This window comes from Lates calcarifer, linkage group LG6, assembly GCF_001640805.2.
Source record: "Lates calcarifer isolate ASB-BC8 linkage group LG6, TLL_Latcal_v3, whole genome shotgun sequence".
Taxonomy (NCBI): Eukaryota; Metazoa; Chordata; class Actinopteri; family Centropomidae; genus Lates; species Lates calcarifer.
In genome coordinates this window covers 18,850,789-18,865,734 of record NC_066838.1, presented here as the reverse complement: position 1 = coordinate 18,865,734, position 14,946 = coordinate 18,850,789, and the positions used below count along the sequence as shown (strand labels likewise).

At 39.6% G+C, this 14,946-nt stretch overlaps 1 protein-coding gene across 1 annotated transcript; it reads right to left on the bottom strand.

Annotated features, from left to right (window-relative positions):
* Positions 1-1,091: 1,091 nt before the first annotated feature.
* On the bottom strand, positions 1,092-14,930 carry LOC108900188 (transcription initiation factor TFIID subunit 4). Its single transcript, XM_018701107.2, has 16 exons — positions 14,662-14,930; positions 13,678-14,499; positions 12,278-12,432; positions 11,390-11,509; positions 9,766-9,921; positions 9,446-9,568; positions 9,208-9,297; positions 7,457-7,684; positions 7,131-7,266; positions 6,610-6,727; positions 4,436-4,605; positions 4,197-4,327; positions 3,957-4,082; positions 3,673-3,729; positions 3,449-3,568; positions 1,092-3,322 (listed from the first exon to the last, which is right to left on the bottom strand). The coding sequence occupies exons 1-16, from the start codon at positions 14,927-14,929 to the stop codon at positions 3,155-3,157; spliced, it is 2,988 nt and encodes a 995-aa protein (XP_018556623.1). The 5' UTR covers position 14,930; the 3' UTR covers positions 1,092-3,154.
* Between the last annotated feature and the right edge of the window lie 16 nt (positions 14,931-14,946).

Here is a 14,946-nt window from a genome sequence, read left to right as displayed (position 1 = left end):
GCAATGGGATGGATTTGAACCAGTCAGTCCAGGACCAGCACAGAAGGAACCTGTCCTTGCTTTTCAGTCTTCACTTTGGGTGTTGGCCTTCAAAATTCATTGCTTCTTGTAAGAATCAAACCTGCAACCTCAGAACTGCAACGCAAGCATCTAATGGTCTGAGCTATTTAACCTGTCGCTTGACAGCCATTTTTTTGAGCCTTTGAGTGTTGACATTTGGTCTTTAACTTAAAAATTAATTGCCTCTCGCAAGAATCGAACCTGCAACCTCGGAACTACAAACAAGCATCTAATAGTTGGATCTATTTAATCCGGCATTTACAGTTAACAAACTTGTAAATGTTTCAGTTAAAGAACTCTCCATCTTTTGGTCATGACAGTACTAACAGAATAATAGCATTACTGCGATACATTGTGTTTTCAGTGAATTTTATATATAGCCTAAGGGTGGATTTAAATCAAAAGTACTGCAGAGTCCTGCAAAGTTTCCAGTGTGGAAATAAACCCCAAATTAGCTGTAATTGTTTAGATTGGATGAAGGACAGTTGATCAAGCCTTCCACAATACCAAATCAGCAGGAAGATACAGAACCCAAAGCTCTGCTTTACCTGTATCAGCAGATTCAGCTTCTTGTCTGCTTTGTTGACATAATCAAAGAACCACTGTGTTCAGAAAAGATTTTGTAGTAACAACAAAATATTTCACTCCACCCAGTGACACACAAACAATGATGTCAGTAATCAGAAGAAAAAGTCAGCAATCATGGTCTGAAAACATGCCTTCGGCCACATCCGTCTCTGATGCAGAGGCATGAAAAGATCAAAACATTGTTCAGTTTTAATGTGCCTCAAGACTGAGTTAGTTGGACTTCCTCGTTACAACTGTGGCAACTTGGCTCATTGTAAACAGCAGATCAAATGATTTAGGAGAAAATCAACACCAATTATAATAAATTATATTATCCTATCTTTGTCTTTGGGCCCCCTGAAACAATCTACTGCTTCTTGGACAGGTCAGTGCTGCCATCACATGCTCCACTGTGAAATGGGAGGACCTGAAGACCAGACCTGTAGAAACCACATCAATCAAGGTAAAGATATTTGTTTTTTGTTTTAATAGAGATTGTTATCTCTCAATCCATTATAAAATAGCAATTAAAAACTTTTTTTTAAATTCAGATATTTACATATGAACAACTGGCTGTGCAAAATGTACAAGATATTGGCAAGAGAGCATCAAATATTTGTCTTACTTATCATATCTATATACATGAAAAATAAGACAAATTTTCTCAATTTAAAGTTGTCAACTGATAAATCTACAAATAGCAAATTTCTGTATATACAGTAATAAAATTTGCCCATAAACATCCTTTTCATAAAATGACAAAAGGTATAAAGATCAAAATTAGTTATGTGCACTAAAAATATAAAAAGATATAAAGTGGGTATGTTCATCTGATCGACTAGTTTTAGAAAACCTGTCAAAGTGCAGTCCGTGTTCTGCATTTCATGCTCATGTTTACCAAACATGACCTCCATCATTCATTCAAATATAAAAATGTGGATGCACAACTTAATTTAATCAAGTGTGATTCACTTAAAGGACTGCAATCAAAAACATTACTGGAATTCACTTCTCCATTTTCCATCTCTTAAAATTCACATTATAGCACATGAGCTACACAGCCTGGACTAAACATTTCTAACAGCCACTTCATTTCCAAATGCATGCAATCATACCATACTAGTTTCCATTTTTGGAAGTAATGTTAGGCAGCCACGTATGTCCATTCTCTCTCTCTCTCTTTTTTTTTTTTTTTGAATGTGCTTGAGATGGACAATCCATCACAATAAACATCCTGCCCAAATAAATTTTAGCCAGATGTTACTTTAATATTGCACATTCTTATTTGGAAAAAAAGGTCTGTTATTCTTTATGTGACATTTAAAAAAAAGACAAGAAAATAACCTAATAGCTGCTTCTTCCTAACATTATTCAAGAAACAGAGCCAAGTCCACATTATTATTTTCATAATGTGAATGTTTCATTGTTCTTGGATCTTCTAAATAACTACTACTTAATTTGCCACCAGCATATTGACAGAAAGCCAATTGAATATTGTACCGTTGCTGAAGAAATAAATGGAAATGGTCTGCTTGGCAGATAGGAAAAAAAACTCAGTATTGTATGCTTCAGAAATGATCAATAGGAACATAAAGTATTTGTAGTCTGTGTAGTAAATGTGCTACAATCTGAATTAAAAACCACTGTGTCAGGAACTCCCACTGTGAAAACACTAGTGAGAGTTCAAATACCAACACCTGTGATTACACCATGCACAACATATAACATAAATCATCAATTTTGTTTCCAATCAAGCAAAGACAAACAAAAAAAGCAAACAAAACAATAAAGCACGCATCCTACAAATCTGGAAAGAAACTGTTGGATAGATGAAGTTTCTTAAACTGAACAAGACATTCTAATTCATATGGCTTAATCTGAAGAAGGCAATTCAGCAGAAGACAAGACTAGTCAAGATTAGTCTCTGTAAAACAATCCACAGGCATTAAACTGTGCTAAAATATAGTATAAATGTGCGATAAATTAAAATCTTTGTTAAAAACTTAAATAAACAGAGTGTTTATGTTAACATGGTCAAGAAAATTTGCATTACTGCAGTTTTGTAAAATCAGGCAGCACCTGAATGTAAGATGGAACCACTTCACAGAGATTTGCTGCTACAACCCAGATGTCGGTGCAGTGACACTGATGAGGTTTTCAAATCTGAAGTGCTCATTTCAGTCAAAGACATTTTTTCTTATGTGCAGCATGAGGCAGTGCATGAGTGAAGTGTGGCTGAGTGCAACTGGTCTCTGAAGAGCAAACCGAGCTGAGAGGTGCACTGAAATCAGGGCCAAGTTCCAATATTTGCTCCATCTCTGTGCTGAAAATACAAAAGGCCTATGCCTGAAGAGGCTTTAAAAGCTGATGTCTCTTCAATGTTCCAGATAATTCTCTTCCCACCGACAGACATCTCATCATTCAGCAGCGGGTGATCAAAGAAAGTACCGGCAGAGAGCGTCTGAGCTGAGGGTCAACTCTGCTTCCTTAATGCCACTGAATGAGACTAGTCATTTTAATGTGGGTGCTATTTGAGGAAACCTTTATAGAGCAGGTGTGAGTGGCTGTTCCCTTTTTCATTCTCCAGGCAAAAGAGCAGGTCCCTGAGGTTGACTCTGGTGATGCGTTGTCGCATAAACTGTCTGGAGCCTGCTCCGCTGGAGCCTCCAGGCTGGGAGGGCCCTGACCCTGAACTCTGCAGGGTGAGATGGACAGACACAAGATAGACACAAGTCTTTTATTGAGCTCTTTTGGGAATTTGGAAAAAAAGAAAAATAAATAAGCACAACTCGTCTGTGGCAGATGGTTCCATATTCCTCACCTCTGCACTGGCACCTCTAACAGGGGAGTAAATTTTTCGTTTTTTCCGCGGGCCGATTGCTGCCAGCGCCGTTAGGTTGGCTTCTCTCTGCCTGATCTGAGCCAGCTCCTGCTGCTGCATCTGGAGTACATGCAGTAACAGACAGAGTAGTCTCACAGATCATCTCATCATAATTCTTCATAATGAAAGCAATTACATAGTCACTTATAGTAGCATATATGTACCTCTTTGGCCTTCTGCTTAAGTCGGAGCTGCTCCGGGTCCTCTTGCCGTGACCGAGACTGCAGTAATGTAGAGGACATTTTAATATTTCAAGATGGATATGTTCAATTCATTCAATCGACTGTTTTATTCATTCACTTACTCATAGTTAGCATATCTGCTCTCTAGCAGCTGAGGAAATGTATACTAATGACACTGACCTGATATCACTAACTCGCCTTGTCTGTGCAGTACTGACAGTATGTAAATGATTCAACGTGTTCACATCTATAGACAGTATTGTTACCTTGGCGGCCTTCAAGAGGATCTCCCTCTCCTGCTCTTCCTTCCTTTGCTTCTCCATCTGATCCAGCTGCTCGAAGAATTTGAGCTGGGCTCGCACATCACTGACCTGCTCATACCGCTCGTCTTCCTGAAGGTTGAAGTACGATGCAGCAAGGAGGGACAAAAAGAAAAAAGAGAAACTGAAACAGAGTAAATGGCAATGGGTTTGAGCAACTCTCAAATTACTACAATTAATAATCACCTTGAATGTTCCGTTCTTCTGTTGAGCCACCTGTGTCACCTTTTCCAGCAGGTTTTGTAGCCGCTGCTGTGTAGCGTGGGAAATGTAATTGATCACATCTGTACCCAACTCACTGACGCCAAACTTCTTACCTGTCACAAAAGGAGGAGAGTGGATAAAGATGTGGACAGAGCGAGACAGTGTCGACCTTTAAAACCGAGAACCTGCTGTATGTGTACTCTTAAGTTTACATGTCTCACCAATCTCAAGAGCTCTCCGGGTGAGGGAAGAGGTGGAGAGGAAGGCCTCGTCCTTACAGGAGCGAGTCACCGTGCCAACAAGCTCAGAGTTTGTTGCTAAGATACGGGCACTCTCCTCCGACAAGTTGACTCCTGCCATGGAGGCCACATCATTGATATCATCGTCATCCCTGGATGAAAGGAAAATATGATGAGAGAGACATAGTAACACAAATGAAACTTGCTGAAACTTTGATGCCCTTTATTCACAGTATAAAAAATACACTGGTCAAAAGACTGTGCCAAGGGACATAGAGATAAATGTAATGAAACTACGCCAATTTAATTTTTCTCAAGATCCTCAAATCACAGAAAATATGTGCTTTAAAGTGAAACATATTTGTCACAATACATGGTTAAACCTCTTCCTCCCCATCTTTCTGTTGCCCAAAATGCCCATATCAATAGTCACTTGGCAAGAAGAGGAGTTGAAAGAATACATCTTTTAAACAGACATTGTGGTTGCTCAGATTTATCTCACCAGTTTAAAACTTTGTGTTGGCACTTCCTACTTTTTCAGTGTACCCAAACTCACCACAAAGGTGTTGTCAATTAAATCATTTTTGTTTGTTTTGTCACACAGCTATGAAACAGCAGTTTGATCAGTGGTTATAAATGCTACCCATTACACAAGGCAGAGCAGAAATTCTTGGCCACCTCAATCACAACACAATGTTATCCTCACATTTTGTCTTACAGTATAAACCAGTCTTTTAGTTACACCCGTACAGTCTTTTGCAACCAGATAAATTCTATCTGTATCCGTATTTATCAATATTGACTTCTGTTATCCAAATTGCCTCTTTGGGACATTAAAGCCTTACTTTATCTTTGTAAATGCAGAAAAGATGCTCAGTTTTTCTTGACAGAGAGGAGGAACTACCATGATAAATTACACATAAACACTTATGCTTATGAGGACCTTAATTAAGAGAATTACTGCATTAATTGGCAAATGTGTCTACAAGCATAAGGGCGAAAATAAAATAGGAACAAAAACTAGGACAATAAACCAACTACAGAGAGTTTCACACAGTTTTTAAACAAACTCATTTACATTATACAATAGCCTCCTCAAGTAGCTACAGCTGTATTGTTGAATGAACAATAAATTTGTGACAGAAATATATAAATGTGTGGCTCAACACTGGTGAAGTAATTTTACACAGAACCACGCCTGAAAGCATGTAAAAAATGAAATCACAAGATCACAAAGTCACAAGGATTTCTATTTATCAATAAACAGGTTACAGATTAGTTGGATTACGTTTGATTCAGAACTTGAACTTGCTTAGATCATGCTGCTCTTCAGAATATATCAATGAATGTTGTTGTTGTTTTTAGTCTGCCATAGTCCGTTGCAGCTGAGATTTCCAGTTGTATTGAATCAGTTTTACATGGATGCTTAGTGAATCTGTCGCTTGAACAGCTTTACACAATTTCTGCTTTGCTTTCTATATCTTTTTCCCCATGTGACTGCCCAAAGCCTGACCAGGAGTTTTTGCCTCATTATAAAAATTAAAGCAGTAAGGTTAACCATAATCTAACAATACTCTATTATAAGTGTCTGTGGCATGTCTGTAGTTTTCTGCTACAATATGTATTTCTGTTGTTGAGGTGTTATCTTCATAAAAATAAATCCAGACACACAAATAGATGACAGCAGTATGACAAAATTGACCTGAATATAATGTACCATGATAGTGAGTCTCTAGTATTGAGGCTGACTACCATAAAAATTTGACTTGTTCAAGTCAGTAGCTCAGTGAGAACACCTTCATCTCAATCTTCTGATATCAGAGAAAATACATGGGCTGGAACTATTGATTACTTTAATTATTGATTAATCTGACACACTTAATAGTTTGGACTATGAATTGTCAGAAAATAGTGAAAAAATCATATTTCAGTTACTATAAGATGAAGATAAGTTGCAATTTTTAAATGGGAAGAAGTTGATGCTGTTTAATAACTAATAATGAGTCAGTTAAATCAAAATATGTGTTAACTTATTCCAGTTGTAAAACACATGACAAATTTACGTTGTAAGATGCAGAAAAAATGAAGTTTGCATTAGACATAGTTCCAACATCAAAAATAATTATTAGAAAATTCTGTAATTGTGTTTCACAGACCTGAACATTCCTCCTCCGGCTTCCTTCAGCTTGTTCTTCTGAGCAGCAGTGAGAGGGGCCTGACTGACTACTTGCACTCCTTTGGGCCCTGGAGCCAATGTCTGCTTCACTGCTGGAACTAACAGTGACAGAAGTAAGTTTAGATTATTTTGATTTTGCTGCTAACTGAGAATAAAGACACATTATTGCAGTTAAATTTGTTAGTTTGCAGTTTAAAACATGCAGTATAACATTAATATAATTCATGGGGTTTTTTAGAATCAAATTTGGCATTTTTGTTCAAGTGTAGTGTTCTGCAATTACAGACAATGTCCACAAGGTGGAAGCACCATACTGTACATAGCAAAGCACAAACACAGACAGAGTCATAAGCATCAGTGTATCTCTGTGTTATTCAGCAACTTCCTTCTGTGGACCAAATAAAGAAAATAACAATATACAACATTCAATACTGACTTGACATGCCCACTGACATACAAAGGAAGAAATAAAAGAAGTGTAAGCAACTGTTGAACACACACCTGTCTGTAGCTGTTTGACCACCTGTGGCTGGCCCACAATGATACGGCTATGAGGTTGTCCTCTCAGTGTTACCATGGGAGACTGAGCCAGCGTCACCTGTGGCCTCACCATTGTCCCTTGTTGCTGTGGTACAATCTGTGCACATTCAAAGACAAAATAAAAGACAGAAGTATAAGTATATTGTAAATTTCCCCATTATGGGACTAATAAAAGATTATCTTATCTTATCTTATAAACTCTTAAATACCAGGTTTACACTTCTATGTGCATACCAATCACTGAATTTGGACACAGGTTAAAAAAAATCCACTAGCAGTGACATTACCAGTCCTGATTTACTGTGAGGTGTCTGAGTGAGGCTGATGACTGTAGTTTTGGTTGCAGCAGTGCTGGCGGCTGTAGTGGCGGCGGTGGAGAGAGGAGGTCGCAGCACCACAGCGGTGAGGGCTGTGGAGGCTGTCGCAGCGGGCTGAGTGCTGGGCTGTGGCAGCAGGCTCTGCTGAATGAAGGCCTCTGAGTCCGGGGTCATCTGACGTAGTGCTGGGAGACTTCTCTGCAGGTGGACAGAGGACAGAAAGAGTAAGTCACTGGCTCTTTCCACACACAATACATTAGCAGAGTTATATGGTATATGGCATTTTTTAATTTTTACATATTACTTTTTTCCTTGCTTTGTTGTCACATTATTAAATGAAACTATTGGACATCCCACTGGGAAAACAGTGAAGAAGCTATCTGTAATGATGATTGCTTTGCAGCATTTCCCACTGCTCAACAAACAGGGTACTGATTTATTTTGATGAGGTTTAAACTGTTTTTTTGATGTGATTATGAAACAGTAGACAGAAAGGCTAGTTCTGTCTACTGTTTCATAATAATATTTCATAAAAGTCTGATACATTAACACTCATGTCACAATAGCTCTGTTTCCATTGTGCACTTTGCATTTTTTTACCTTATATACATAATGATGTGACTATTTGCAATTTGTGATGATGCAATTAAGTGATGTCTGTATCAACTGACAGCCATGACAGTAACATTTTTTTTTTTTTTTTTAATTTCCTGTTGCGGTACACTTATTTGTAATTTTGCTGTTCCACATCACATTTTTTTTCTTTTTTCTCAGACATCATGCCTATTTATATTCAAATTATGCTACCAAAAGCCATCCAGCAGCCGCAGCTTTGAGAGAACTTTGGGAAAGATGACAATGTACTGGTTGCACTTGCTGTGTTTTGGCAGAGGGTACACTGAGAGGACTGTTGGAACCTGGAGGTCCTAAGAAAGTTGGGTAGTGGAGAGAAAGAATTCCTGAGGATTTGTGCACGTATGCTCAGTTTAGTGTGCACAATAGCATTGATGTGTGCTCACTTATTTTGCAAAACCAGTCACAAAATGCCAGTTTATAAAGAGGGGTTGTGGGAGGCAGTAGAAAATATTTCGGACACAACACTCACACCTCACTGTGGATTAAGAAAAAGGCTTATTTTTTCCCTCTTGAAACATTTGGCTGCCTGTTAGCTCTTCAGAGGGGCTTCAGAGATGGTTTGAGTGTGCTGATGTTATACAACTTTGACACATAAACCTTGTTTTTGATGTGGGATAGTAAACTCATTGTTTGAATATAACCCATTCATAATGCCCTGTTGTTACAGTTTAATTCCAGTGTTTAAATAAGACCTGTTCTGCAACTTCAGTTCCATGCACAGCATTATTGAACCACACAATTATACCAGTCTGTGTGTAAATGTGTTTGCTAGTTGGAGTTGCCAGCTTTCAGCTCCTAAAAAGTTACTGAACCAGTGTCTATACTGGAGGAGAAACAGTGCCATTTTACAGGATTTAAGTATTTGTCATCTTACTAAAAAATAAAGGCAACAATCTCCACTCTTTTACAATATTCATGTACTGACATTTAAGAGAGTAGATTTAGATGACTATATTGATCATCATCATCATCATATAAATATCGTGGAGTTGATACATGTCAGCCAGGATCTACATTTCCACGATCTGTAACATTCTGCATCAGCCATTATATCTGGATGTCTTCTAATGTGTTGTTGCTCTCACCTTCAGGAAAGGCACAAGGTACGGCTGCGGTGAGGAGTTGAGCTCACGGTACAACCTACTGGTGAAATCTTCAGGCTCTATCTTTGCTTCCTGTTGTACAATAGACAGAGAACAAATCAGAACTGCAACTTAAGGAAACAGACTGAAGGAATGACAAGAAAGGCATAAAATGACAGCAGAGAGATTTTTAACATAGACGTGGCAAGAGAGGAGAAAGAGGTAAAGGAGAGAAATGTACCAGCAAGTTCTTGACCAGCTCCTTAACGCTGGCTGTAGTCTCAGAGGACTGTTTTCCACTGGATGCCAACTTGATCAGCGTGGACAGAAAGTTTCTACACTTTTTCACATTCTCCAGTGTCTCCTGCAAGTACACACAAACAAACAGCATTTTTCTTAAATATACACACCAGATTTTACAGTAGACATGTAGAGAAGAAAACAAAGTACAAAATACAAAAAATTAAAAATACCCTAAAATTAAATATATGTGCAGTTCATTGTTTAGTTTTTGACAGATTACGCGGACAAAAGCATTCAAGGTTAGTACTTCTCTCTTACAGCTGAGATAGCTGTTGGAGTGACAGAGCTCCCAGTGGGCCCAAGGGGCCCTACCCTCTGTGTTACTGCTGTGGCTGCAGTTCCAGGCTGTACTGTGGTGGGCGTTCCTAGCGGCTGACCCGGAGTGGTGGCAGTTCCTCCCAGCATGATGGTGTTCTATAAAGGTCAGTGAATATGCAGTTATGAGATGAGACGTAGGAAAATGACAAGGTCAGAATAACAGTTCTGATGTGTCTGGTCCCAGGGCACAGTACATTCAATTTTACTTGGACATAATACAATATTGTTTTCCAGGAAAGAGCAAGATGTTGTATTTTGTTTGCTGTCACAGATATTTGTACACTTTGTATTCAACATTTTGTCTCAGGAGCTTCGCAATACTCTTCTTCTTCCTCTAAATTGCAATAGAGCTTGCTATAAAATGTGATGTGCAAATCAGACAACAAAAACTAATGATGTTTAGTAAAAATGTATTAACCTTTAAGGGGGCTTCCATGGCAACCAGAACAATCATAATTCACAAGAAAGATTAATACAACCACCAGGGTTTTAAAATGTGAACAAACAAAAGGGCCAGCCAGAGGAAACAGAGAATTAAAACAAATGTGCTGGCTGTGATATGAAAACCCAGTCTTTCACTGCAGTTATTTGGCAAAAGAAGATGACCATACAACCTATGAAGCAGGTCTGAGCCTGTTTTTATCAAGGATTTCAAATTAGGAAATCCATCCTAGCTGGTCCAAGAGACATGCGTTCAACTTATTTTAGGCACAACAGTAAAAGCCTAACAATAACGTTCTCATTCAAGGGAAAGTACTTCTATATTCTTCTCCAGAATTTGGGAGAGCTGCAGATCTAGTCTAATAATGAACAAACATGTGCATGTTTAATGAAGAATAGAAATATGAAGTACACTTTATCTAAAATAACAACAAGCTTCTTCAAACACACTGACTGCATTCAAGGCTCTTGTGCCTGTTTTTGTTCATGGAAAAAAAAAAAAATTTCGGTGCATATTTTTGGCAATCCTAACTGAAGCAACGTCAATGACAATGAGTAAAGCAACATTTGCGGTCTATCTGTGGGAGTTCAGTGGACACGGAATATTGAAAAAGAAAAGGTCTTTTGGTGAATAATTTAGTTTAGGAAAAGGAGAACAGTGTGACTGGTTAGGTTTTGATGAGGTCATGAAGACTTCACTTTATGTCTAGAGTGATGTGCGAAGGAGAGAGTAGGGGGAAATTATGATGTTGATGTCACTGATGGTCTCTGATTCACTGATTAGTGGCAGATAGAAATCCTATCTACCTGTCACATTTTTTATGTATTCAAATATATATTTTCAGACCCTCTGAAACATCTTTTATATTTCTTTTTAATTTAAGCCACTTGAATTGTTTTCAAAGTGTAACATGTAGTTCCATACAGAGCAGACAGTTTCATTTAACTTGATCGTCCTATAGTTACAGAGTGTTCAACAGGTTTGGTGTAATGAAGCAAATTGACAGTAGTAATCATTGTTTGTGGTGAATGACACTTACTGTTCTGATGGCATTTGGTGCTTGATAACTTTAGACCTTATGCAGGGGACTGACTACTTTAAAGGGATGTGTGTTGGACTTACCTGCAGTACAGGAGGCCTCTGCAGTTTGGTGGTGGCTGCCACAGTGGTCTGGACTGTGGAACCTTGTTTAATAATGGTGGTGGGGGTAACCGAACGAGCAAGGAGTGACGCGCCTGGCGGCTGCAGGACAGCAGGGGATATGAAGGGAGGTGTTATACACTATGCACAAGTTGAACAATACTGAGAAATGTAACATTGTGCTTATCATGATTCGTCCAGTAAATACTGCAAAAAACTTTTTTAAGTTACAAAGTTTCACCATACACATGCATGCGTACACACCTTTTAACTTCTGTAGCTCTCTTTACAAAGAAAAAAAAATGTCTCATTTTGCTACACATCATATTTTCTAAAGTAAAATATTTTCAAACAGCAGATGTGTATCTTTTTTTGTTTAAAGTTGGATGCAAAACACCACATGTGCCAAATAAAATCAATCAATCAGTTTTACATGTTTTTCTTTGCAATTTGTAAGGAAAAAAAATATAATTTTGTTAGTTTTCATTTTCTATAAGACAGTAAATTTGTATATATTGTATGACACAATGTGCCTAACTTATGAGACCGAAACATTTGCAGTGTGTTCAAAATGTGCTCATTATTGTGACTGTGCACACTGTCGTTGTGATGGGATGCTCAAATGATACATTACTCATTACTCAGGAAGGTTTACAGAACTGTGCTGATACGGTTTTATAATAACAGTAACAATTACACAGTATTTAAAGTGCATCAGTCACATCTGGCTCATACCCAGTCTATTCAATAAGGTCAGGATCTGCATAAATACTGATCCAGTATATCAGATCCATGTATCACTACCTAACAGGAGGCATGAGTCACATTTTCTATTTGTGACCATGGCCATGCGTCCAGCAGTCCTGGTACCTGGAGAGAGGTGATCTGGACAGGTGGAGTGCTTGTGGGGGCTGCAGGTCTTGGTGTCATGGCACTTTGGGACTGCGACTGAGCCTGCATCTGAGCCAAGGTCTGCTGGTGAATCATCAGCAGCTGCCCACTCTCACTGCGAACCAAGACCATGCCTGCAAGAGACAAATATCGGTGGAGTTAAGATGTCAAAGGACAGGCCTTTTCTGTCCTGATCAGTCCCATCATTGTACTGTATGTATGTATGGAGTTTCTGACATTAAGGGGTGCAAATTACTCGTGCACAGGTGTATTGATGCATGGACATTACCTCGGCTGGGAGGTCTATGTACAGAGATTTCCAGACAGTCAGCAACCGGTCAGACCAAAATAAACCACAAACATAATACTAAAAAAGCATTTCAAGCCACAACACAAAGTGTAATTAGAGGCTGTTAAGTATCCTCAACACAGCACAACTCAAAGTAAAACTTTATTTGCAGCCAATACTTTATTGTAGGCCAGTGTACTATTGTGGCCTGGAGCCTGTTGTTTTGTCTGCAGATTCTCAATCAAAAAGTGACTGGGCTTCAGTACACAGAAATACACTGACCTAAACAAAGTACTACCAAGTCACAGAAAAAACAGTCAGGACAATTAAGGTTTAATAACAAAGATTTTGTGCTGAGTTGTCAGCAGATACATGTCATTAAATATTGTGGCTTAAATGTTTTTAATAATGTTGTTTATTGTGCATTATTTTGGTCTGATCAGCCATTCTCTGGTTGGCTATTCACAGGACTCCCAACCAGAGCTAATTTCCTTGCATTGACATTTCTACACTTGAGCAATTCATACTGCCTTATGCCAAAAAATCTGAATTATCCCATTAATACCCTTAGGTTAAAAATCAAAATCTGCCAGTGCAAAACCTGAGAGTATTATCTGAGGTCAGAGACAAGTCTAACCATTAGTCTCTGAAAGCTGTTTAAAACACACACACACACACAGAGAGAGAGATAGATGTATAGATACTTAGAGTTATACAGTAAATAACTATTGATATAAGAACAGTGTGCTATTGTCTCTGACAAGACAAAGTAGTAATCAATGGATTGCAACAGAATGCTAGTTTGATATACTACAGGAGAACTGACTGTCCCCAAGGCTTTTAATCTGGTCTGCAGTTAGTATCTTGCTCATCTCCAGTCTGTTATTTGTGGCCCCAGAGGACAATCAATTCAGTGTCCTCTCTTCGTACAATATGTCTAAAACGATTTCTTGTCTAATCACACAAGAACAGCGAAGAAACGTGTACAAATAAAATAAAAGGTGCGTTTGTGTTTGATAGCAACAGGTTTCTGACAAAGTTACTGGGGGAAATTCCTGATGCTCTTAAACTATTAATTGTGTAAAGTTACCTGGAGGGAGTTGAATGTTTTGGATGTTTGGGGCGTTTTGTTGAGGCTGAGTGAGTCGAGGGGCCAACACCTGTGGAGCAATAGCTCGTATTCCACCAGGAGATGTGGCAGCGATTGTAGACGGCACTGAAGTCCTCAAGTTTTGCAAAACAGTCGGGCTCCTTATGGTCGCTGTTGTGCCTGTCGCAACAGTTGAAGCCACGACGTGTGCACCAGTTTGCACTATAGTCTTTGTGGAGTCGAATTTGTTGACAAGAGTGCCAGCCGTGCTGGTAACACTGACGGCTGGCGCTGGTAAAACTGTGATGGGGTTCCCCCCGCTTTGCGAGGTGTTCGTTGGAGTTTGCATAGGTGGCCTCACAAGCGTAACCGTGGGAACACTTTTCAAAGAGGGCTGAGACGAAATCACGGGCGAAGTCACAGCATTCTGCGCACTCGTCGAAGTAGTCCGAATAATAGTACTTGGTGCTGCAGACAAAATCGCTGTGCTTCCTTTGCTCACAGAAACAGGTCCGTTGTTTACAAGCGTGACAGCGGGCTGTGAGTTGTTACCGCTGCTGTCAGCAGATGCGCCTCCGGGGATGTGACAGTTCATCACCACGGTACTTCCATTCAAAGTTTGAACAGCAGTCGTTCCAGGTTTCCCAGCACCAGACGGTGCATCTGACACTACCGTAACGACTCTGCTAGTTGTCCCCGAGTTGGACTGACTCTGAGCGGCTGTCATGCTCGGTCCCGCCGCCGATGTGGTCCCGGTTGCTCCATCCATGCTTGAACCGTGGGACCCCTTACTGTTAATGACACCTCCTTGCACTCCTGCCCCTACAGCAGCGGAAACACAGGAAAACAAGGGGGTGTCGAACAACTCTCCGATTCGCATTAGTTTCGGCAAACACACAAGTGAAGCCAAGTTAACTACATTCAGTTGAACAACGTGACCAAAATAAGCTAATGTTAGCTAACCGGAGTGGGCAGCTATCTTACCTGCTTTAGCAAGCTCTTGTTGTGAAAGTCCCATTTTGCTGCCCTGAACATTGGAATTACTACCTACAGCTGAGTTGCCGACGTGATTTGCTGCAGCCTGCACCCTGGCTGTTGCGTTGACGTGCCCTGCTCCCGTAAGCTCAGACTCCAGAGACCCGACCAAATCACTAACTACTTTTTCGTCCACCTCTGTGTTGAAGAAAACATCATCCAGCAAATCGGAGCCCGCCGCCATCTTTGCCCAGCTACGCTCGCTCGTGAGACGCATGCGCCGATTGGATGCGG